At 32.8% G+C, this 24473-nt stretch overlaps 5 protein-coding genes across 5 annotated transcripts; 3 read left to right on the top strand and 2 right to left on the bottom strand.

Moving 5' to 3' along the window:
* Positions 1 to 1492: 1492 nt before the first annotated feature.
* Positions 1493 to 2819, bottom strand: LOC133309471 (uncharacterized; the record flags this gene model as incomplete). Its single annotated transcript, XM_061510253.1, has 3 exons — positions 1493 to 1854; positions 2362 to 2436; positions 2649 to 2819. Coding segments are annotated over 3 exons (408 nt in total), but the record flags the coding sequence as incomplete, so codon positions are not given.
* A 347-nt stretch (positions 2820 to 3166) lies between these two features.
* LOC133309498 (nitrogen regulatory protein P-II homolog) lies at positions 3167 to 7453 on the top strand. The gene is made up of 8 exons (XM_061510279.1): positions 3167 to 3979; positions 4059 to 4104; positions 4227 to 4254; positions 4759 to 4846; positions 4980 to 5047; positions 5753 to 5822; positions 6929 to 6964; positions 7080 to 7453. Exons 1-8 carry the CDS (start codon positions 3793 to 3795, stop codon positions 7142 to 7144), a joined length of 588 nt encoding a protein of 195 aa, XP_061366263.1. The 5' UTR covers positions 3167 to 3792; the 3' UTR covers positions 7145 to 7453.
* Positions 7454 to 8758: 1305 nt separating this feature from the next.
* LOC133309499 (ADP-ribosylation factor-like) lies at positions 8759 to 10566 on the top strand. The gene is made up of 7 exons (XM_061510280.1): positions 8759 to 8903; positions 9184 to 9342; positions 9430 to 9500; positions 9679 to 9798; positions 9908 to 10026; positions 10136 to 10217; positions 10330 to 10566. The coding sequence occupies exons 2-7, from the start codon at positions 9195 to 9197 to the stop codon at positions 10333 to 10335; spliced, it is 546 nt and encodes a 181-aa protein (XP_061366264.1). The 5' UTR covers positions 8759 to 8903; positions 9184 to 9194; the 3' UTR covers positions 10336 to 10566.
* Positions 10567 to 18230: 7664 nt separating this feature from the next.
* Positions 18231 to 18990, top strand: LOC133309469 (heavy metal-associated isoprenylated plant protein 34-like). The gene is made up of 3 exons (XM_061510252.1): positions 18231 to 18251; positions 18370 to 18445; positions 18539 to 18990. The coding sequence occupies exons 1-3, from the start codon at positions 18231 to 18233 to the stop codon at positions 18988 to 18990; spliced, it is 549 nt and encodes a 182-aa protein (XP_061366236.1).
* A 2144-nt stretch (positions 18991 to 21134) lies between these two features.
* On the bottom strand, positions 21135 to 23385 carry LOC133309424 (galactinol synthase 1). The gene is made up of 3 exons (XM_061510189.1): positions 22910 to 23385; positions 22028 to 22483; positions 21135 to 21930 (listed from the first exon to the last, which is right to left on the bottom strand). Exons 1-3 carry the CDS (start codon positions 23240 to 23242, stop codon positions 21703 to 21705), a joined length of 1017 nt encoding a protein of 338 aa, XP_061366173.1. The 5' UTR covers positions 23243 to 23385; the 3' UTR covers positions 21135 to 21702.
* Between the last annotated feature and the right edge of the window lie 1088 nt (positions 23386 to 24473).

Here is a 24473-nt window from a genome sequence, read left to right as displayed (position 1 = left end):
ACCCTTTCCAAATCCAGTGTTTTGATTTGAATCATCAATGACAGTAGGTCTTGGCCTCTTTCGTGTGGATGCACCTCCACTTCGAACCACCAAACAGAAACATTTGCCTACAACTGCACAACAAGCTCATCGAAGCATAAGTTGCTGTTGACCAAATCCCACTTCTTCCTAACATTGATTGTCCGTATCTGTTTCTTGTGCTCCACAACCCCAACGTTACAAGCAAAGATTGACTTGATCCAATCACTCATGCCCATACCCACAATGTTATCCATTTGATAGGCAGGGTGATGGTGTTTGTACGTAGACCAATACATTGAACCTAGCCAATTGTATTATTAGATGTATGCTGGCATATATTGACTTCCAGTATGTTCGGTGTTGCATATTACCAATTAAGGTCACATGTTCAATATATATATATATATATATATATATATATATATATATATATATAATGTGTTATCTTAAAGATTCAACAACTATTTCTTGACCCCATGGGAACTGTTTATGCTTCTTCGTAAAAAACGTACTTACTGCAAATGAAATAAGCACCATTTACTGTTCAAGATTCCATTGATCATGACGAGTGGAGCTGAAAAGTGTCAACCTCATAAAATTAGATATTTTATTTTTTTGTGGCAATAGCTGAATCAACAAAAATCCAGCCTTTGGAGATATTAGTTTTTTAATGTTTCAAATTCCAAGCAGGTATGTTAATTAATTACCAAAAAAAATAAAATCAATGTGGATTGCAACCCAAAAAGAAAAAAAAAAAAAAAAAAGGAAGAGAGAGAGAGAGAGAGAGAGAAGGGGGGGGGGGGGGGGGGGGGGGGGGGGGGTTGGGGTTTTTACAAATTTAATTTTTCTTGATTTCATTTAATCACACAGGTCAAAATTCCTCATTTTATGGAGTGCGCACTGCGTGGAGAAATCACAGATTAATCTGTAGTCTTTACCACCACTCGGTTAGTTGCTCCACTGCAATGAACTCCATTCACTTTGCTACGTTATAAACAAAGTATTTTCATTTTTGAGGTAATGTTTCGAAGACACCTACACCTAACATTTTTTGTTCCAGATATAGTAATATGCATGGCTGCTACATGTTGTTTAGACGTTGTAATTAATTGGAGGCTTCTCACTTCAGTCTAAAAGCCTTAACAAGCCATGAATGGCTCTTCAAAAACGTATTGATGATAATAAAAGTGGGTATGCCAGAAAACAGTGAGAGAGATATCAAATTAATTAATACATGCTTTAAAAAGTAACAGTCGCACATCCAACTTAATGCTCGCCATATTTTTTTAATAGTTGGCAATGAGGTTGAGCTTGATGATATGTGTGAGTATTCTCGTTCCTTCACACTGATATTGCCAAGTCCTATATTAAAAACTAGTTGGGGTCGGAATTAAATGTTGATCCATATATATATATATATATATATATATATATATATATATGTATATGTATATGCACGGACAGTTAAGCCTCACAGGATTCCATCTCCTCCATTAAAAAAGGATTAATAATTTTGTTTACAAAAAAAAGAAAAGAAGAAGGATTAATAGGGTTTGTCCATTACATAGATAGTCAGACAGATAGCAGGTAACAAACATCCACGCACCACACACAATATAAAGAAGTGTGAGAAAACAAGAAAGATGGCAGTTGATCAGGCTGAATATATACTTAATCAAGCAAACCACAACTGAATCGACCATCTGAGAGAGACAGCTTCTCCGCTTTTGTTACCGCATCTAGAGGGAGAGGGCTAAAGCTTCGAGATGGCCCATAAAAATGAGGGAAGCTATTTGATCCATCCACAATTTCATACACCAAACCATCGCCAAGCTGAGGTGATATTGTAGCGAAAGACAAAATATTACTATTAGCAAGACAATATCCTGGCCTCATAATAAGAAGCTATACTGGTGCAAGCTACTATATCAGTTCAGAGCTCAACACACAAGAATAAAACCCTGCACCTGCATTTTAGCCTCTTCATTCATCTTGAAGTAATTGGTTGCTTGGCAGTTATTACTGCTAAATATAACTGTGAAAGCCTTAATTCGGTTGCATATTTGATTCTATCTGATTGAATTAATGAAAGTAATTTCAGTGCAGACATTTTAGATTCATTCTCCAAAAGCCTTAATTCTCAAAGAATGGCAATCAGGACCAGGTCCTAGTAACAACCAACGCCATTAAATTGCTATGGAATTAGTAACAGTTATCTCTTCCTAGTCCTACTTACACAAGGCTTCGTTTTTAAATATTTATATACACATGAAATGAAATCTCTAAGACCAGCAAGTAGTTTCCTTATCGAGGAAAAAACATAGTGAAGTATGTGCGAACCTTTTTAGCATCAATCTGAAGCAGGTAGAGTTCCTCCTTGCAGTTCAAGTAAAATTTTTCAAGCGTTGACCGAACCTGCAATGTTATTGTATCATAACTCGTATTTCAGCAACGGCATTCAAAATTCGGAAATGATTGTAGAAGTTCAGAACCTCAAAGAAGCATGCGACTTCCATAAATCACCAAATCAATTGGCATGTTATATCCGGTTCCTATAATCCTATTACCATCAGCAAACAGCTGAACCACTAACATCAACAACAACAACAACAAAAAATCAAATTAACCTGGTCGTGCTTGCTGAGATGGATGAAAGCAGAAGACTTGTCAAGGTCCCCGCCGAAAGTGGATCCATTAGTTTGCAACTCCTCCCACTCCTTCCCTGTACTGATTCTGTACACGAAATCGCTCATCTTCAACAACACCCTCAATCCAAATCGGTAACCGTCACTGTCATTTCATTACATTTACTTGTCAAAACGGGCCCGGCCCGTTTTACACCTTGAAAAATAAAATGAATTTCTATTGGGCCTTGTGGAACCCAATACAAGGCCTGGCCCATTTATTACATTACGGATTCCACGTGTCTTATCATTTTTCTCAGCAAGATCCAGGTGTCTGATCAGGGACAGGTGTCTTTTTACCTGTGACTTGCAGTACTGGTTACGTATAACAGAGTTGCAACTTTCAACATATGTCCTTCATTTTTTTAAAATTAATGTTAGGGTTTTGCAAAATTGCCCCTGAATTCATATCCCTGAGGCAGAACCCTTCTCTTCAAATTTTTTTTGATGATTGTTCCATATCTATATCTGAAGGAGATTTGTAGAAATTGTAGGTTGATGCAATGTGAAGCATCAGAGAGCAAAGTGAAGGATCTGAATGAAAATTCGAACCCGATAGGAGAGAGAAGAGTGAGGAAGTGAAAGAGAGAGAGAACGGAGAGAAACTGAACTGAATCCGAAACCTGTATTTCCAATCTGAATAGTTTGTATAAGTTAGGCTAAGATCTATGTGATCTGAACTGAAACTGAACTGAATCTAAAAAAAAATCTGTTGGAGGCAGTTATAACTGATATAACAGCTATTACAGCTGTTACAGGGTTGTTAGAATCTGTTTGCGAACAGACTTACCTGATCCCTGAATAAGCATGGACTACCCTAGTTCTAGTAGCTGATCTAACTCAGTGAACTGTATTTAACACGATGAACAAGGCTGAAACGAGAAACAGAGATGGATCGAGTGGCAAGGACTAAACATTAAAAAATGAAAACTCGAGGTTCAAAAACAAATATTAACATTTTACCCGAAAAATAAAGGAAAAATAAAATAAAATAACTGATATTTCTTGGCTGGAGAACGTTATAAAGCCTCCAGGGGTTAACTCTGTGCTTGTAAGTGTGTACTGTGGGTTATTCAGTGGAGAAGTGATGGCAGCGATCGCGAGAACGCACCTGTTCAGTGTTGCGAGTTTTCAGCTCAAAGAAGCGGAAATGCCTTTTGCAGGTTCCCGCGCAATCCACAAGCTTCTCGGTGATTGTCCTCATCGCAATATTGCTTTTAGATGCAAAGGAAATGCTATGATTCTTCCCAAAATCAGAGCCCAGAATACTCCTGGTGAGAATGCCTACTTCATATTCACTAATTCTCGAATTGTGTTTCCTAAATTTGTTGGTTGCTACTTGCTTCCTCCCAGACTATGTTCCAGATTCCAACTTTTACAAAGTGGAAGCGATTCTCAGGTTACAACCCTTTTCTTTTATGGCCGGGGGGAAGTTTACTGTGTAATCAGTTGAAATGAGTTTTTCTAGCTTCCTATTGATATCTTCGCTGCTTTTATGCTGTTAACTTTCTTATGGAACAGGCCCTGGCGAATCCCTCAGGTTTCTTCGGTAAGACATGACCTTTTCATTAGTATTTTTTGTTTTTGTTTTTTGGTATGTAAAATGCGAGACGAATCTTGTTTATTTCATTGGATTGGATGCATTGTCACAATATCGACGCATATTAAAACCAATGCTTTCTTAAAGTTGAGCTAAGCAGTAGTGTTCCAGCAGTTGGTAATTGATTCAAGTTCAAGGTTGCTTGTTAGTTGATGTTACTACTAATGATTTTTTGCCAAAAGAAACGAAAATACAGCTTTGATTTCTCACTGAGTACCTAAAATTATGGTGCCATCTTCTTTGGGATGAGAGTCGTGGCGTTTCATTAGTAGGTTACTTGCTTATGACCTAATTGCCAGATGCTAGAGAAAGGCAACTACATTCACCTCTTTAAAATAATTGGTTTGGCCAGTATTGCTCTTATTCTTTTCATATTGGTTGGCCTTGTGCTATCGGATTTACTAATCTTATTGACTGGTGTTGGTACTAAATTTTGTTTTTCTTAATTTGAAGGCTTTGTTGAAAATGGGAATTCGTGGTGTCACTGTATCTGATGTCAGGGGCTTTGGTTCTCAGGGTGGTTCAAAAGAGAGGCAGGGAGGTAAGTCCAACGCTGACCAGAAGAAGTTTAAAACTGAAGATATTTTTAGGTTTTAGTTATATAGATACTTTATGCATATGGGTCACATGCTCATGTACATTATTATCTTCTATTAATAGTTTATTCTTCACAGGGTCTGAATTTTCTGAAGACAATTTTGTCGCCAAAGTTAAGATGGAAATAGTGGTGGCAAAGGACCAGGTATGTAGATATTTGGTAGTAATTTCAGTGGCATGCCGACACTGTAACTGATCATGTACTTTTTGTGTTAATGTAATATCGTAAGGTGGGGAAAGAAAGAGTTCTCAGATCCTGTCAGCACGCCCTTAATCTCTATAAAAGCCTTTTCTTAGTGAAAATCAACAAAGCCTGTTGTTAATTGTTAAACGCTTTCCTTCATGCTTTACTTTTTATGCCTTAGACTTTCTAAAACTTCATTTCTAAAAAGCTTAATATTATTAGAAATAAATATAATAATGTCCATATCCCTTGGATCTGATGTTCCAAAGTTTTCATGGGTTTTAAATCCATTGTCTATGGATTGGGATCTTCTCAAGTTTCATCACCATACCTATTGGACGGAGAAAAGCTTCTAATTTTTTTTTAATGGATATGATAATTCCATTACCATTGGGTCTACTTTGTTCTGTCACTCTTACATTCTTACAGAACTGTTCATTCTCTGCAAGTGTTTGGATTTTAAAAAGATTAAAGAAACAGAAAATTTCCTTGTGGCGGCAATGGATATGGTAGGAGAAGTTGCAAAAAGCACTCTTGGTGGGGTTTGAAGTTTTGTCATATTAATGATTTTGGGATATCCCTGAAATGAAATTTCAGCCTACGTTAAGGGCAAAAAATAATGTTAATTTCTGCAGCATCTCTGATGCATGTCACACACTTTTGTAGGTTGAAGCAGTGATAGACAAAATTATTGAGGAGGCAAGGACTGGGGAGATTGGTGATGGCAAAATTTTCTGTAAGGCCTAAACCTACTTTATCTGAATTATACATTGTGGTCTATTAGACTTATATTTTGTATATAAATTTACATCTTTATTTTTATTTTATTTTTTTCTACTTTCACATAATGTAATGCCACCTAATAGGTTGTTATAAATTATAACCGTTTTGCTTATTAATAGATATATAGGTGTATTTCATTTGTACAAAACCTGTGCGTGAGAGTGTGATTGAATGAATTCTGTTATTCAATTTTTCTTATGTTTCTACCTTCTAACATGGTCCATTTGCATCTTTCTTTATTTTGTATGTATTTGGATCATTATGTTATGTGCTATTCTAGGGATATTAATCTGTCATTTTTAGTCAGTTATGTTTTCTCTCTCGTACGGCTAGCATTCTTCTTGGCGTCCAGGGAGAACAGATTATCTTGAGTCGAAATGTAGAGCTAAATAACTAATTCCATTTTCAATAATGATTTGTAATTTCTTCTTGCAGATAGGCAGGAATAAAAAAGCTTTTCAACAGAAAGAAAAAATTAAAATGAATTGTGCAGTTTGACATAACCAAGAAATGTTTATTTTTTTTTGGATTACAATGGGAATCGAACACTGTACACACTACACACACTCCACATCACTAGGCTAACCCTAGTGGTTACATATCCAAGAAAGTTATGAATTTTGTTTTCAAGGCAAATAATTTTAATCTTTCTTTCTGGTTATTGTGAAAATCCTTCTTCCAGATGGAAAACACTACCCGATGCGAGATGATACTGTTTGGAGTATACAATCCAGAAAATGCTTGTTTCCTCAAATGGCCTTCAGAGTTACATAGGACTAGAAACTTCTTAATATATTCTCAGCTTTCACTTTTAATCCTCTATGCTGCACTCATCAGAATCTTTAATTTATTAGATTGCCTAGAAACTTGGAATGTTCAAAACCTAAGTACCTGGATCTTGATGCACATTTCCTGTATCATGTCTCTACTAACTTGCCTAAGTTATCGTGATGGAAGACTTTGATGGAATAAGAATTAAACTGCAATTTCTAGATTCAACGAGTAAATATGATGGCCTCAATTCAGAATCATATTTCTAATAGATTTTATATTGTGCAGTGATCCCTGTTTCTGATGTTATAAGAGTTCGCACAGGTAACCATTTGCTTCCTCGAATTGTGAAAATTTATATTAAAAATAAATTGATACAAAAAATTATAATTTTTTGTAATCAAGTTATCTACACAAGTTTTGAATATTAATTTTTCAGGTGAGCGTGGGGAACAGGCAGAGAGGATGACTGGGGGGCGAACTGACATTTTATCTGCTGTATGATTGGTTGGAACAAAAAGATCAGCATTTGTCATCCTCTTATTACCATCTTTTACGTCCCCATTCTCCTCTTCCGTTGTGAATCGATCACAGTGATATATGCTTTATGTGTTTTGCACTTTGCTGTCAGAAATGTATGACAGCAGTATTGATAGGATAGTGTTGTGTAGCTGTTGTGAATGATGAAAAAATAGGACCAAATCGAACCTACCAGTTCAACTTGAAAACTGGTCAAGTCTGGTTCATTCAACTCAGAAAATCGAATGAACGAAGAACTGATGGAAAATCAGTCTAATCATAACTCTGTGAGAACTTATTTTTTTAATTTTTAATTTTTTTAATTCCACCAAAAACATTTTTAAACTAAATAAAAGCCTAATGGTAAGTTTCAAAGGTCCATAAATAAAAGAAAGAGAGTAGTCATTTGAAATTCCTCTTTGCGATTCAGTTTTATAAGAAGCTAACAAACAAAATGTGTAGATTTTTCTGTGATTACCTCGCTAGATAAATGATAAAAATAAAAATAGTTATGTGATAAAATTAAGAGCTTTACATCTCTCATCTAACATGAGGTTAGAAAATTTCCTACACACACATAATTTTAATGGATCTTACCATAAACAAAAAACAAAAAATAAAAAAATATTGCACGCAAAACGAACTCTCACTAACATGAGAAAACAACTCTCCTATTAAACGAGAAACTATTTTCCGTAAAATTAATGATTTTTTAAATTTGGTTATTGTCTCACAATATTTTGAAATTTTTAATTATTTTGATTATTAGTCTCAAATAATAAATTTTCTATTTTAGTATTTTTTTTAAATAAACAATTTATACATTATCTTCACATGATTTAACTCATTTTTATTTTTCATACTTCAATTTTATTTTCTGTCATATCTAGTCGTGATAATTTGCAAACAAAATCACATAAGAAACCTTTACTATGGGAGAGAAAATACATAATTATACTTTTCATCATAATTTAAGAATTATGTATTATAAATTAATTTTATACGAGAAAGGTTGTAGTTACTGCTTTTTTGTTATTATATCTTGTTATTAAATTTTAACCGTTGATTTTTGTTAATCTAATAGTTATAATTTATTGAAAATTAATAATTAATTAATATGTATGACATAATTAATTATAACTGTTAGATTGACGAAAATCAACAGTTAAGATTTAGTAGTAAAAGGTAGTAAAAAAAGATGTTGTAACTATAACTTCCCTATTTTATATATAAAAAAAGAGGAGGGTTACGTTTATAACTTTTTTTTGTTTACAACTCTTGCAACCTCAACTATGTTCTCCCGGTTGTTGTTCTCTCGGGAGAACATGTTGTAAGAGTTGTAAACAAAAAAAAATTATAAACGTAATATGTCCCTAAAAAATAGATAGATTTTTTTTTTTTCTTACTTTTGCCTACCATCTTCTAATACCGTTATATTAAAATCTTAATAAAAGAGAAAAAGATAAATGTTAGTGAAAATTCTGATCTAATATTATTTTAGAGTAGTAAACAAAAATAGACAGAAAAAAGAAGGTAAAATAACCTATATTAAAAAGAAATATCTAAAAACACCAAAGACGTTATGACGGCGAAAGGCGAAATTGGGTGCGTGTGGTATGTGGTGTTGTACAAATCTGCGAAACGGACACTCTAAACACCAAAACCAAACAGAAGGAGGAGAAGAGAGAAGAGATCTCATCTCCATATCGCACACAGAAATTACTTTCTTTCTCAAATCTCGAAGGCAAGTCCTTCTCTATTCTCCTTCCTTCATCATCTTTGGAATGCTTATCTTCTCTATCTCTGTTTCATTTCTATTCATTTTTTTTTCTTTCTCCATCCCGATTTCCCTGATCTGAATTGTAATTTACGATTTAGTTTTGGCCTTGCTTGATCTGTGTTCCGTTTCTTCAGATATTGATTTCAACCTCCATTCTCTCTCGCTTTTTTTTCAATTTGATATAATTTTTTTACATTGAAATTAGGGTAAAAGGCACTGATGTTTGTGTTACGGATTGATTCAGAATAGTTAAAAATGGGTCTGTCGTTTACGAAGCTATTCAGCCGGTTGTTTGCCAAGAGGGAGATGCGTATTCTTATGGTGGGCCTCGATGCAGCCGGTAAGACCACCATTCTTTACAAGCTCAAGCTTGGAGAGATTGTTACCACCATTCCCACCATTGGTAAGTTTCATTATTTTATTTTTTTCATATCTCTCTTAAACAATAAAACGAGTGCAATTTTTTGCTAATATATTTCATTTCGTGTAGGGTTTAATGTGGAAACTGTGGAATATAAGAACATTAGCTTCACTGTCTGGGATGTTGGTGGCCAGGACAAGGTTTCTCTTTTCTTTTTTTCTACTTTTTTTTTTGTTTTTTCATGTCTGTTGCTTGGATTCAATACCGTTGCTAGATTCATCCTCTTACCAATGCAGATTGGCTTTTATCTTTAGCCTCTTGCTATTTATTTTTATCTCTGAACTGAATTTTTTTTATTGAAATGTTTTTTCCTTCTAGATCCGTCCTTTGTGGAGACATTACTTCCAAAATACACAAGGACTTATTTTTGTGGTTGATAGCAATGACCGAGATCGTGTTGTTGAAGCTAGAGATGAGCTGCACAGGATGTTGAATGAGGTAATCCTCAAATCAATGAATGAATATATGATAATTTGGCTTATTTTAGATGAATTAATTTTTCCTAGCTTAATTTTGTGATTGTTTATGTATTTTATAATCATGTCAGGATGAGTTGAGAGATGCTGTTCTTCTAGTTTTCGCAAACAAGCAAGATCTTCCAAATGCTATGAATGCAGCTGAAATTACTGATAAGCTTGGTCTTCATTCGCTGCGTCAGCGTCACTGGTAATCTAAACTATTGCTTGCTGTCAAACAGTTTGGTTCTCTCCTTAATCTCCTGTCTCACTGCTTCCACCCGAACACATTGTCATATCTACATGTTCTTCTCGTGCAGGTATATCCAGAGCACATGTGCCACATCTGGTGAAGGACTTTATGAAGGACTTGATTGGCTCTCAAACAACATTGCAAACAAGGTTTAATACAGAATAATTATTTTCAGGGACTCGGCAATTTAAATTACTGGCTGACAGATTTCACGTGTAGGCGTTTAACTTTTTTCTTTTCTTTTCTAATTTGTGAGTGCAGGCGTAATGATTATAGTTATGGGTTGCACGAAGTTCAGTTGAGTTTACCGTCAGATGTTTGATGTGGTTACCTTACCCTGGTTAGAATTTTATCTGCTCTAGCATGTATTATTTTTCTTAAAAGAACAGACGGCTACTACCTAGTTTCAAAATAATTTGCCATTTTTTTTTTCCGTGTATAACCAAAGAGAATCTTATTACAGAATTTCATTAAATCATTCAAAGCTTTTTACATTTATACATAATATATTAACTATTAAATAAACAACCGTGTATTCAACAAAGCGATAGCAGTATGGAACGTTTGATGACCATGAACATCTTTTATTCTTCCAACTTCGGATCATGATTATCTGCATTCATACTCAAATGCGACCTTCTCTTATAAGAATGAGAATTTTCACTTGTTTTTGGAATGAAAATTTGGACAAATGTAAGAGATTAATGGCATCCGTATCCCCTAACAAAATCAATCTCGGACTACACTCTTTGTTGAGCCTTTTTTTTGTCTTTTTAAGTGGGGGCCACAAAAAAAAAAATGAAAACTACAACGAAATGTCTGAGCAAGAGGTAACTATATTCAAAAGATTAGATACTAAAAGCTGATGAATCTAATGGGGCAAGATGTCAGTCATAACTCTGGAAGCCTCCAGTGGTGTTGAAAGCTTGATTTGTTATCCAGTCAGCACAACGATTGGCCTGACGAGGAATGAAAGAAAGACGGACCTGCCAATCTTTCTCAAACCAGTGCGTACTGCTCGTTACCTTACTGCTCCGTCGTAGTTGAGCTTGGTCCAATGTATGTTAGGACATTTCCACTGTTCCACAGAGAAATTGTTGATAGGTGCCTCGTTAGCACTCCCCTTCGACAGAACGTTGCAAAACAAAAGTTGTACGGAAAGTTCTGATATAGTAATATGGTTAAGAATAATTTGGTTGGGATGGCCTAGATAGGAGAACTGAATGTCATGAACACCACTATCCCGAGTTCCATAGACACCAGCAACTAACAAAAGATATCCTTCTAGTTCAAATTAAACTGGCCTAATTGTTGAGTAAAGTTTATATCAAACCAATACTCTAGTAGGTTGTGTTATCAAAAAAAAAAAAAAAATACTCTAGTAGGTTGAGTAAAACTACGTCTTTGCTGTGCTTTTGAGCCAACTATCCCACACTATTCTGGCTTTGGGGCGATTCCTCATAACATGTAAACTGTTCTCTTGGAAACCTGAACAGTGATGACAGTGACCACTTCCGTGAGACCAGCTCGTCGTCCTATCCTTTATAGACAATCTGCCATGCCTAGCTACCCACAAGAAACACTTAGGTAATCACACTTAATTAGCTTGTAATCTTATTAGAGTGGACACCAAGGCAGGTTTTCATTTCATGCCATCGGAATTACCTGTAAATGGCTTTATTTAGTTAATTGACACCTTTAGAAAATATGAAATCGGTTAACTACTAAATTTTTGTAGTTTAAATAGTTCACATTTAGAAATCTTGCCAAGAATGTAAGGGTTCGATTCAATTTTAAATTGATAGATTATTTTTTCATTATCAACTTTTTTGTTTTATTTCTTACACTTAATAACCTAAGTTACTTCATAAGGCCGGGTAAAATGTTAAAAAATAAAGTCAAATCAAATCACATTCTGTTTAGTTCACTTCAAATATAAGAAACTGTTTTCAAAATAATTCAAATTCTTAAATAAGTTTGAAGCATAATATTCAAACTTCTATGACAAACAAACTATACTTAAATAATTTTAATTTTTTATAATTCCAAAAATTATATATATGCTTTTCAATCAAAAGGTTTTTGTTTCATCACCAGAAAAGAAAATTTCTCTCAAAATCTGGTGAATATTAATTGTAAACTTCATTATTTAAAATTTTGGCACTATACAGAAGTATTTCTCATCACATGTAGAACTGTCAAAAAGGGTTCAAGCCCTAGGGCCAGCCCATCAAGTCCTAGGGTCAGTCCTATAAAATTTTAGCTCTCTATGTAATGGGGCCATTTTAAGCCCATTCTTTTAAAGCCTTCTCATTATAGGGTTAGGTTGGGGCTGGCTCGCGGGCTACAATATTCAACCCAATTTACAACGAAAAAAATTTCATCAAAAATTTTGACGGACAAAAGAATTCCTTCAAAAATTTTGACGGAATATTTTTCGTCCAAAATTTTTGATGAAAATGTGAACCAATGAAAATTACAACGGAAATTTTTTTTTTTCAAAATTTTTGAGGGAAATGTATCTGTGAAACTTTCTACGGAATTTAGATTTCGTAAAGATTTTTAACAAAATATTTTTTTCGTTGAAATTTTTTACAAAAATATTTTCGTCAAAGATTTTTACAGAAATAATTTTCGTGAAAATTTTTTGACGAAAATGTGTCCGTTTAAAATTTTGATAGACATATTTTTTATCGAAAATTTTGTCAAAAATATTTTTCGTCAAAACTTTTTTACGGAAATGTGTTTCGTCAAAAATTTTGACGGAAATTTTTTTCGTCAAAAATTTCGACAAAAACTTTTTTCATCAAAAATTTCGACGGAAATTTATTCGTCAAAAATTTTGACGGAAATTTTTTCGTCAAAAATTTCAACAAAATCTTTTTTCGTCAAAAATTTCGGCAGAAATTTTTTCGTCAAAAATTTCGGCAGAAATTTTTTCGTCAAAAATTTCGGCAGAAATTTTTTCGTCAAGAATTTCGACTGAAATATTTTCGTCAAAAATTTCGACAGAAATTTTTTCGTCAAAAACTTTTACGAAATTTAGATTCACTACAGATTTTTGACGAATTTTTTTTTTGTCAATTTTTTTACAGAAACGTTTTGTGTCAAAACTTATTACGAAAAAATTTCTATGCAATAATTTTTTTAAAAAGTGACAATTTTCTAAAAACTATTTAGTTTTATTTTTTCTAATAATTTATGTGCACCATTTTAATATAAATATTTTTTTAAAAAAATACATATTGTTTTTTTAGAAGGCCCGTGGGCGGGCCCTAACCCATAGAGCTTTGGCCCGTGTGGATCTATATCATTGTGGGCTTTTTGGCCCTAACCCATTTGGGCTAGGGCTAAATGGGCCGGGCTGGCCCGTTTTGACAGCTCTAATTCACATGAATCAGCTTTTATAAGATTGGTACAAAACACATGAGAAGCAAAATAAAACGTTATGATTAAACCCCAACCTTTTTTTTTTTCAAGATTTTTGAGGGAAATCTATCTGTGAAACTTTCTACGGAATTTAGATTTCGTAAAGATTTTTAACAAAATATTTTTTTCGTTGAAATTTTTTACAAAAATATCTTTGTCAAAGTTTTTTACAGAAATAATTTTCGTGAAAAATTTTTGACGAAAATGTGTCCGTTTAAAATTTTGATAGAAATATTTTTTATCGAAAATTTTGTCAAAAATATTTTGCGTCAAAATTTTTTGACGGAAATGTGTTTCGTCAAAAATTTTGACGAAAATTTTTTTCCTCAAAAATTTCGACAAAAACTTTTTTCATCAAAAATTTCGACGGAAGATTTTTTGTCAAAAATTTGGACATAAATTTATTCGTCAAAAACTTTTACGGAATTTAGATTCGGTAAAGATTTTTGACGAATTTTTTTTTTGTCAATTTTTTTACAGAAACATTTTGTGTCAAAACTTTTTACGAAAAAATTTCTATGCAATAAATTTTTTAAAAAGTGACAATTTTCTAAAAACTATTTATTTTTATTTTTTCTAATAATTTCTATGCACCATTTTATTATAAATATTTTTTAAAAAAATACATAGTTTTTTTAGAAAGCCCGTGGGCTGGCCCTAACCCATAGAGCTTTGGCCCGTGTGGATCTATATTATTGTGGGCTTTTTGGCCCTAACCCATTTGGGCTAGGGCTAAATGGGCCGAGCTGGCCCGTTTTGGCAGCTCTGATTCACATGAATCAGCTTTTATAAGATTAGTACAAAACACATGAGAAGCAAAATAAAACGTTATGATTAAACCCCAAACCCACCCCCCCCCCCCCCCCCCCCCCCCCCCCCCCCCCCCCCCCCCCCCCCCCCCCAACCCAAACAAAACCCCCAAAACAATAAAACGTTATTGCTGGAACCAAGTAAACAAAATGAATGGAAAACCTACATGTACGATCAAATTATCCACTATTCAACTTTGTTTCAAATTTATCTTTTTTAATAGATCACGCATATCATGTAATTTGTCCTCTTCATTTCACATTTTTGGGAAACTAGTTAAAACCAAAATTCCCTCAACAATGATGTTATAACAAATTAAAATGATATTGCTTTGCAAAAAAAATAAAAAAATAAAAAAATAAACTAAAAAAATAAAAAAATGATATTGCTATGCGATCATTCCATCCTAAAAGATTGACCAACAATTCCACAATGAACACCGATACGCAGATATAATTATCCAAGACTATTTTTATATTGATGATTAAGAGAAATGTTATCATAAAGTGAGCGTATTGATAATCGACTAAAATACCCGTTCATTGTATAATGAACAATGTTTATTGATCATTAATACGAAATTCATCAATGTAATAATTGCATTTTTTTAATTTTAATTGATGAAATATTAAAATTAATTATATTTAATATTTCTCATAAAATATAGAATTATGCATGAGAATCTCCCACAAAGTCTCCACGAAAGTCACATAAAAAAACATAATATATACCGTTTGCCTAAAATAAAAATATAATAAATAGGGGGTGTAAATAGGTCAGATCGTTTGTCACGAGTCTAGTACCTAGTCCGACTTGCCTTGACCTATTTTAAAATAGTATAGGTTTGAACTCATTAAAATGCATATTTAGAAATCAGGTCATAAGTCCACAAGCCTAATTTAGAAGGCTTGGTCTCTAACTTTCTAGGCCCAATTCGTATTTTTTTTAATAAATAGCATTTATAATATTTTTTATAAAATAATATCTTTTTATTTTTTTAATTTTTTGTAATTTAACCTCTTCTCACTTGGCAAATACATTTTTTTTAATCCTAAATTCCTTTACGTGGCTCTTCCCTCCTCCGCCAAATTGCATTACTCTTCTGCCTCCTTTCTCAACTTCTTATCCCTTCCAAACCATCCATAGTTCATCGTCGACTTTCAAGACTTTAACATTTGATAATAAGTCTTCATGCTTTATATTTTTGCTCTCTTTTTTGTCTCATTGACAAAATTGTCTCTTTTCCAAAATAACATTTTATTTGACTTATAACTATTGTATGCATTTACGTGTTTTGTTCTTATTTGTTAAGCATGTGTTTATGTATGTGATTTATTTATTTTTACCTGTTTCTCTTTATTTATTTAATTGTTTTTTGTTTGAGAATTCTTAGATAAGTTAGTTAGTGGATATCTTCAAAGCTAATAGGAAGAATTATTCTTCATAATTCTTGCTCTTTTCTTTTATCCGATTGTCAAATTTTATTTCTTTACAAAATTTTCATTAAAAAAATAACATATCGATCATTTGACTTACCAGTGGTATATACATCTACATTCTTGTTTTTTCATTACTTTGTACAATAGCTGAAACGACAACCCAAAATATTGTCTAAGATCATATCTAGATGTCGGTCTTTCTTTCGAAAAAAAATTATGATATTTACTTTTGATAAATAAAAATTATAGAAAGAACAAGCACTTAAAAACTTAAAAATATAGGAACTAAATACTCAGTGGTAAGGACTAAGAAACAAATGGCTATAAAAAAAGTCTGTTTTTTCTGCAGTTACTGCAAATAATGCAATAAGTCCAATATGACGTCGTTTTAGGACGAAAATCATGATATTTTTGTAATTTTAATTTATTTCAGGCTTATTATAGTCTTTATAATTATAATTTTCTAATCTTTCAATCCCAAAACAATATCGTTTTAGAAGTAAATGCAGATAATTTATCTGCATTAACTGCAGAAATATTTTTCTGAAAAAAAAAAGACTAAAAAACAAACAAATAAAAATATGGAGAGCAAAACTAAAAAAAAATCAAATTGGTAAAAATACTAAAGACTAAAATTTACTTTAACCCTGTAAACATTTTCAAAGCATTTAATTAAGATAAATTATGATTTAAAAAATTTGTCTAGTGTATTTTCAGTAATTAATAAATAAATATGTGCTATTTTTTTTTGTAAAGTTTCTTTTTTGGTAAAGTAATATGTGCTATTTTATTATCTAGTACTCGTATTTTCAAGAAAGCATGTTTTCCAATTAATTACCTGTCCAGTGACATATATACTTTACTTTTATTGTGTTTGGTTACACAAATCATTGATCCAAAATTTTACAAACTATTGATCATTCTAACTAGTTTTTATTTCTCTCAATTTTTTTCTAAGTAACTTTTTATAATTCTTCTTTCTTGTATTTCTTTTTTATTGTATTCTATTATACTCTTATGTCATAGTTGTGATAAAGTATCATTAAACCGTTTTAATATTTATTTGCTTAATTTACATAGATGAAGTTTCCCGTGTAGATACGAGAAATCATGTCTAATAAATCAATTTCTACAATGGAATTTTTATTTATTGCTTTATGTTTTTTGACTAAGATTCGTTTTTTTTTTTTAAAGATATTTTATCTGTTATTAAATACGATATTTAATTGCATTTCAATCAATGTTGTTTTCTAATCTGGGCTAGCAAATTATCCCGGATATGTGCACATTTGAATAACCCTGATAAAAATTCGTTTTTTTTTTAAGATATTTTATCTGTTATTAAATACGATATTTTATTGCATTTCAATCAATGTTGTTTTCTAACCTGGGTTAGCAAATTATCCCGGATATGTGCACATTTGAATAACCCTGATAAAAATTCGTTTTTTTTTAAAGATATTTTATCTGTTATTAAATACGATATTTTATTGCATTTCAATCAATGTTGTTTTCTAATCTGGGCTAGCAAATTATCCCGGATATGTGCACATTTGAATAACCCTGATAAAAATTCGTTTTTTTTTAAAGATATTTTATCTGTTATTAAATACGATATTTAATTGCATTTCAATCAATGTTGTTTTCTAATCTGGGCTAGCAAATTATCCCGGATATGTGCACATTTGAATAACCCTGATAAAAATTCGTTTTTTTTTAAAGATATTTTATCTGTTATTAAATACGATATTTTATTGCATTTCAATAAATGTTGTTTTCTAATCTGGGCTAGCAAATTATCCCGGATATGTGCACATTTGAATAACCCTGATAAAAATTCGTTTTTTTTTTTAAAGATATTTTATCTGTTATTAAATACGATATTTTATTGCATTTCAATAAATGTTGTTTTCTAATCTGGGCTAGCAAATTATCCCGGATATGTGCACATTTGAATAACCCTGATAAAAATTCGTTTTTTTTTTTAAAGATATTTTATCTGTTATTAAATACGATATTTTATTGCATTTCAATCAATGTTGTTTTCTAATCTGGGCTAGCAAATTATCCCGGATATGTGCACATTTGAATAACCCTGATAAAAATTCGTTTTTTTTTAAAGATATTTTATCTGTTATTAAATACGATATTTTATTGCATTTCAATCAATGTTGTTTTCTAATCTGGCCTAGCAAATTATCCCGGATATGTGCATATTTGAATAACCCTGATAAAAATTCGTTTTTTTTTTTTAAAGATATTTTATCTGTTATTAAATACGATATTTTATTGCATTTCAATCAATGTTGTTTTCTAATCTGGGCTAGCAAATCTGATTGCATTAATACTTTCCGGATATATAGTGAATAGGGCGAGAGGCCTATAAACAGAACATTTTCTCAATTCATTTCACTCCAACATTCAGCCGTCTCTGACTAGTTTGTTCTCTCAATCTTCTAAAGGTGTTTGTATACCTCAGCCTTCATGGAAATCAATCGACACATGGTACACAGCTTTCATTTTTTATTTTATTTTTTGGTCTCATTCAAACAGTTTGTACATATATGTCACTTTCACTTTGGTCAATTGATGAATATGTACATCTATTCATGTTTTTTTTTAGAACTGCGTACTGAGAGTGGATACCCGATCTCGTGGGTGGGAGAATTCTATCACAAAACTGCTTAAGCGTGTCAAAGGTTACAGCTTTTTACTTTCTCATCAATATTTAGTAATTGGAATTTACTTAATTTTCATCATTATTTTTATAATTTTCGGAATTGGAATTGTAGATGTATCTTTCACCATTGATACGGAAAGTGGGATTATTCGCATTTCTGGGAAAATAGATCCGAACAAGCTATTAACTGACATAAAAAGGGCTGGGAAACATGCAGAACTCATATATGCTGAATGTGGTGAACACTCTCGCTACAACTATGGATCCGGGTATGGTTATAATGGCGGATATGAAAAAATGGAGCCCCAATATTCCTACCCGTATTATGAGTCCCAACCCCATTATGGGTTCAATGCAAAGCCAAGTCATGTTCATTTACTGCCACCACCAAGTGAACCAGCTGCACTGTGCTATGAACCATACAATGGAGGATATGAACCCAACCGGTTCAATGGTCGTCTTGCACTAACAGCAGGGCCACGTCATGTTCCGTTACTCCCACCGCCAAGTGCACCCCCACAGAACAAGTATAACCCAAATGATCCTTCTTGCAACATCATGTGATGATTTAGATCAATGTTCATTTGGTCTTTTTTGGTCTCTTAGTTCTTTTCTTTTCTTTTATTTTCTTCGAGTTTTTCTGTTTTGTTAAGACTTCCTTTTGTTTCCACTTCCTCATGTTGGAAAATATTAAGTTTTAATTTTGAATCACCTATATTCTGGATTTTGGCATCTTTTTGGATCTCACCGTGATACAAAAATTAATTTCTCCACGTTGATTTCAGGTTCTTAATGATCAATCATAACATTTCGCTTTTAGTATTGATTCTAGAAACTGAAAATTGAGGTAATTTATTATGCTCTATTTTTTTAAGATGGAATTGTAATGCGATGGACTTTTCCTTTTGCTTCGATAATGTAGGTGTATCGATCAGGTATAGCAATACAATCGAGCAAACTAAAATATATTAATCACGTATTGTATATATCAAACAAATTTTTTTATTTTTATACTTGTTTTTCTACATATGGCATTCTTTTGCGGGGAAGGAAGTGGAAATAAATATAAAGTATTAAATTTGGGGAATCGTGACCATACAAAGATGGAAATAAATATAACCGTTAGATCAATATAATCGATCTAACGGTAAGATTGATTGGTAGTCAATTGGTAGTAACACAACTTGGTTGTCACAATATCATTCTCCTTCTTTTGCATTCCCTTTTATAAAAAGGAGATAGAAAAATGAAATGAATTTATCTCTTTGCATTTTTCCATGAAAGCAAGGTACAAAAAATGCATGTAGAAAATAAAAAACAAAATAACATTTTGTATTGTACCATTACGAAACACGAGATATATCCGATACGTTAATTATAAAAAAAAAACGTTAGATTTCGATGTTAGGACACGTACATTTTGATATTAAATAATATTTTTAATAATATAGTGTATATTTTATTTAATATTCAATAATTTAACAAAAAAAAATAAAGCGAAACACACATCTCTTTTTTTTTTAATTTATCTTGTGTTTATTTAATTCCACAAAAAATATACGAGTGAAGTAGAGAAAATGATGCAAAAGAGTATGAACCTTTTATCTAGTATGAACCTCTTATATGGATCCATAAGAGGTATGATTTTGATTCTAAAGGTTATAAAAACTATACAATCCAAATAATGGAAACACGATAGTTATTCAAGATGTGGATTTAAGAAGAATAATAGAATTGAGGTCTACACGATGAAGACTACAACTTCTTTTCTTATCTTATGGAGGCAGACGAGATGAAGCAACCAAGGATGAAACAAGAGATGAGACTACTACTCCAACAATAACACTGATCGCAAGTCCTCAAGAGTTTGCAAGAACTTTGAGTTAATAGAGAATAAAGATAATCTCACTTTATTTTGCCTCTCAACTATAAATCTATGTTGCATACACACCAACACTATAGGTTCCATTATTCGAGAGAGAGAGAGACAACTATTGAGATTTTATATTGATGATAAATATAGATTTTATATGAAAAAGGAATATGTTCTGATACAACAAAACACTTTATTTCATAAAAAAAAAAAAACTCATTAAAGAGAAGTAAGAAACAAAAATTTCATCCACTTTTTATTTTAATTTTTTTTGAGGGATCATCCACTTTTTAGAGACAAAATATTTTTCCCTGTACGAAACAAAACAATGTAAAACAACAGTTAGGATATTTTTACTACTAATTTTTTTAGTACCAATTTTTTTACTATCACTCTATTACACTCTAATCACCATTGAAAAGAGAGAAAAGAAAAATAACTTTTGAATCCAATAATAATTAAAGTGATAGTAGAGTGGTAGTAAAAAAAATTAATAATAAAAATATCCTAGTAAAACAAATAGTGTAAACTATTTTCGGAATATAAATGATTACGAAAATTGACAGTTATGGAAATTTCATATGCTGTATTGTAATATTACCTTATAAAAAGAAGGGTTTTCATTTTATCCTTTAAAATAACACAATAAACTTTCTTACTCTCACAACATTTTATGGAGCCCACACTTTTTAAAACAAAAAAATAAATAAAAAATTAAAGCACGCAAAACGAATCTCTATAACATTAGAGAATCACTTTTCCTACAAAATAATTCTTATAAAACCCTAAAAAGAATGAGGAAATAATACACACATAATGTTATGCTACGGAATACCAACTTGCGAAAGCAATCTATCCAGCGTCTTGTTCAATCAAAGATTTGCTTTAATGTGGAGGACAGATGCAACGTGATGTCATTAGCTAAATTCATTCCACCCCCTACAATTCCACAGGAAACAGACAAGCCACCCGTTACACCATTAAATGGACACGTCATTTCGTTCAACTTTTGCTTTATCATTAAGTATTGCCACGAAATATTACAATTGCAAAGTCCAAAAAAGAAAGGCGAAGACAGAAATCACACTATACGTTGAAAAAAAGACCAGATAACAGACCCATCAACCTTAACAGACCCTAAAACAGAGGAAAAAAGATAAGAAAAATACCAAAAATAAAATAAAAAATACAACTATAAAAAGCTGGAGGGCTCCCTTCAATCTGTTTATGACAACCGACCGTTCCCGTGTTTGCAGAATGAAACCTCCCTTCTTTTGACCGCAAAGTCCTACACCTACCCGTCCTTGTTTCTAACCTTTTTTTTTTTTTCCATAGCTTTTCTTTATTTTTATTAACATCATTCTAGCTCATCAAATGAATACGAGCAACACCTGCAGCCCCATCTAAGCTGCTGAGGGCGCTGTGACATACTGAACTTGACCAACTTCTGATAGAGCATGCACGAATGGCTCAATGCCAACACCATCTACTGAACCTTCAGTTCCACTCAAAGTATTAGTGTAATCAAGTGAAGGGTCTTTGTAAATTTCCCACCATTTTTGCACCAGCATCCTTATGTCTTCCCTCTGCATATTCTCTTCCTTACCGGTATATCTCCATGGCTTCGAACCCTAAACAGGAACAAAAAATAACAAATTCAATTCAAGCGCTCACAAACAGAATAAATAAACCTTTTAATTAGTTAGTTAATGAGTTCGAGTCCCATACCGCTGCACAGTAGTGAACAACCTTGACTTTATCAAGGTCAACATTCTCCGGGTGACGCCACAACATGGCAAGGACGAGATTGTACACCAGAGGGATAGGCTTGTACATGTCCTTAAAGTACATGTTCAAGAAATCCTGTTCCGCAAACGAGGTAGGAGTAGTGACTTGCACTGTCCTTAGCAGGTCATGGTAGGTGGCCATGCTGGGCTCGAACAAAAACATGCCAGCATTGAAGTAAAGCGAAGGAGGTTGACCTAATTCGGTGGGCCATTGCACCTTCTCAGGGCATTGCTGACAGTACCCAACTTTGTATTGTGGGGTGTGACTCCAAGTCTTCTCACAGAAGCAATCCATTACAGCGTACAAATGACCATCAGGTAGATCAAATAGGTGATCTATGTTTTCATAAACTTGAATGTCTCCGTCCAAGTATATCATCTTGCTGTATTCTACAAACTGCATCAAATCCAAATCCAAATTCAATTAACCATTTTCCTAAAAGGGATTAATATTTCTTATTATAAGAGAAAAAAATACGTGAACATATTTTTATGTGTATTATTTCTTAATAAAATATATAAAACAATATTGAAAATTAACAAGGTTAAACTCTTCAAGATCTATCCCGAAATCGTAATAAAATACCCTTCTGACCTTTAGTGTACGCAAGAAATATAATTAGTGCATGTGTATATCCGTCAAAGAAAAAGACAAAATAAGAGAAAAGAATATACACGAGATGAGAGTAAAATTTAGTCACAGTGCGGAAATAGAAAAAGCCACGTCATTAGTATCCTAAGCGTCCACGCGTAAGTAACCGACCGACTTAAAGTTCTACGTGTAACGAGAAAACATTGGAGAGAGAGAGAAAAAATGACGTACCTCCCATATACGGAGCTTGGAGTAGTTGATGACGTAATAAGCCATGGCAAACTGAGTCTGGTTTTCCGGTGGATAAACCGGTTCGATCTCACGGACGATGCAGCCCTGAGACTCCAAGATCCGACGGTGCTCCTCCGGCACGTCAGGGAGCACGGCCACCACTAACGGGTACGCCGTCTTCACCTTCCGCAACCCTTTGGCGAGGCCAACAACTCCTTTCACGTAGTCACCGTTTCCAGCGAGAAATGTCACGTAGGCACGTCTTTTTGTATTCGCTGGCTTGGTGAACCCGACAGAAGACTTAGCAACGGTTGGAACAAGCTCGGGGGCCATGTCTCGTGTTTCTGAGGGACTAAGGTAGAGAAACGGTGTTTGTGAGTTAAACTCGAAGAGAACTGAGAACAAGTATGAGAATATATGCAGAGGATACTTGAATGTTGGAAACTTGGTTTTTAGGTGAGAAGTGAAAGGATGGTGGTGTGCATATATAAAGAGGAGGATGAGGTGGTAGGGACATTGTGATTTTACGAATTTGTTGTTACATTTCATTATTCAAGTTGGGAGGATATTGGGGCTGTGTGTCAGGCACGTGTACCGTGGAATGATCCAACGGTGAGGGACGTCTAATGGGAACGTTCTGGAAAGGGTGTCCCACAGAAATAGATGCATTTTGGCGGAAGACACTGGAACGGTCTGGGGCTCCCAATATTTGATGAAAGTTCTCGTGGAATTGAGATCACCTCGTAACGAGCAATCAAGGAAATGAAAAGATAATAATAAGTCAACATACTGTTGATGACAATTAAAAATAATAATAATTTGAAAACACTGAAAATAATTTCATATTATCTAAGTTAATGAATTTTAACATCTAACTTGATTAGAAGATTTGTTAATATATAAACAATTAATAGTATAAATTTTTTTATATTAAAATCGAATTATAAAATAATGATTAAACCACAATTCCTTCCAGGAGTGTAGTGGTAAAATGTAACAGTTGGTTAAATGAGTTCAAACTTATTAAAATACTTTCATTTGAGTTATACTTCTGTATGGACAAAATTCTTCGTAACTGACCCAATCCAATTCAGATTAAATTATCAGGTTGTCATGACTAGTGTTTATATTTTTTTAAAACTAAGTTTCAAATCTCAAAGATGATAGACGGAACACAAATAGCAAATATTAGATCTATGTAGCACCGATACGACACGTAACACGACACGACACTCCGACAAGTCAATCTTAAAAAATTATGGATTTCGACACGTTGGGACACGTTTTAATATTAAATAATATTTTTAATTTGTATAGTGTATATTTCATTTAATATTTAATAATTTAACAAAAAAATGAAACTAAATTAATAATACCCATCAACACGTTATAAAGATGGAAGCTTTAATAAAAAAATAAGAACTGAGATGAGAGAGATATAATATCAGATAGAGAGATCAAATCATATTAGAGAGAGATCAGAGACAAGGAGATACAACAAGAGCGTGATAGAAATTGCAACAATGATGCTGAGATGATCTCTTATCTACTTAAAGGAAAAAAG

Source organism: Gastrolobium bilobum, unplaced genomic scaffold (assembly GCF_033153095.1).
Source record: "Gastrolobium bilobum isolate Gb01-03AN ecotype WA unplaced genomic scaffold, APGP_CSIRO_Gbil_v1 utg2122, whole genome shotgun sequence".
Taxonomy (NCBI): Eukaryota; Viridiplantae; Streptophyta; class Magnoliopsida; order Fabales; family Fabaceae; genus Gastrolobium; species Gastrolobium bilobum.
The sequence above is the reverse complement of the archived record's forward strand: the minus strand, read 5'-3'. Positions and strand labels throughout refer to the sequence as shown.

Excerpts from the sequence above, each read along its gene's own strand:
- LOC133309498 (XM_061510279.1), top strand. The coding sequence starts at position 3,793 with ATGGCAGCGATCGCGAGAACGCACCTGTTCAGTGTTGCGAGTTTTCAG. Across the intron at positions 4,847-4,979 it reads TTCAAAAGAGAGGCAGGGAG|GGTCTGAATTTTCTGAAGAC; the intron begins GTAAGTCCAACG and ends TATTCTTCACAG. Across the intron at positions 5,048-5,752 it reads TAGTGGTGGCAAAGGACCAG|GTTGAAGCAGTGATAGACAA; the intron begins GTATGTAGATAT and ends ACACTTTTGTAG.
- LOC133309499 (XM_061510280.1), top strand. The coding sequence starts at position 9,195 with ATGGGTCTGTCGTTTACGAAGCTATTCAGCCGGTTGTTTGCCAAGAGG. Across the intron at positions 9,501-9,678 it reads ATGTTGGTGGCCAGGACAAG|ATCCGTCCTTTGTGGAGACA; the intron begins GTTTCTCTTTTC and ends TTTTCCTTCTAG. Across the intron at positions 10,027-10,135 it reads TCGCTGCGTCAGCGTCACTG|GTATATCCAGAGCACATGTG; the intron begins GTAATCTAAACT and ends CTTCTCGTGCAG.
- LOC133309469 (XM_061510252.1), top strand. The coding sequence starts at position 18,231 with ATGGAAATCAATCGACACATG. Across the intron at positions 18,252-18,369 it reads TGGAAATCAATCGACACATG|AACTGCGTACTGAGAGTGGA; the intron begins GTACACAGCTTT and ends GTTTTTTTTTAG. Across the intron at positions 18,446-18,538 it reads ACTGCTTAAGCGTGTCAAAG|ATGTATCTTTCACCATTGAT; the intron begins GTTACAGCTTTT and ends TTGGAATTGTAG.
- LOC133309424 (XM_061510189.1), bottom strand. The coding sequence starts at position 23,242 with ATGGCCCCCGAGCTTGTTCCAACCGTTGCTAAGTCTTCTGTCGGGTTC. Across the intron at positions 22,484-22,909 it reads CCAAGCTCCGTATATGGGAG|TTTGTAGAATACAGCAAGAT; the intron begins GTACGTCATTTT and ends GATTTGATGCAG. Across the intron at positions 21,931-22,027 it reads TTGTTCACTACTGTGCAGCG|GGTTCGAAGCCATGGAGATA; the intron begins GTATGGGACTCG and ends GTTCCTGTTTAG.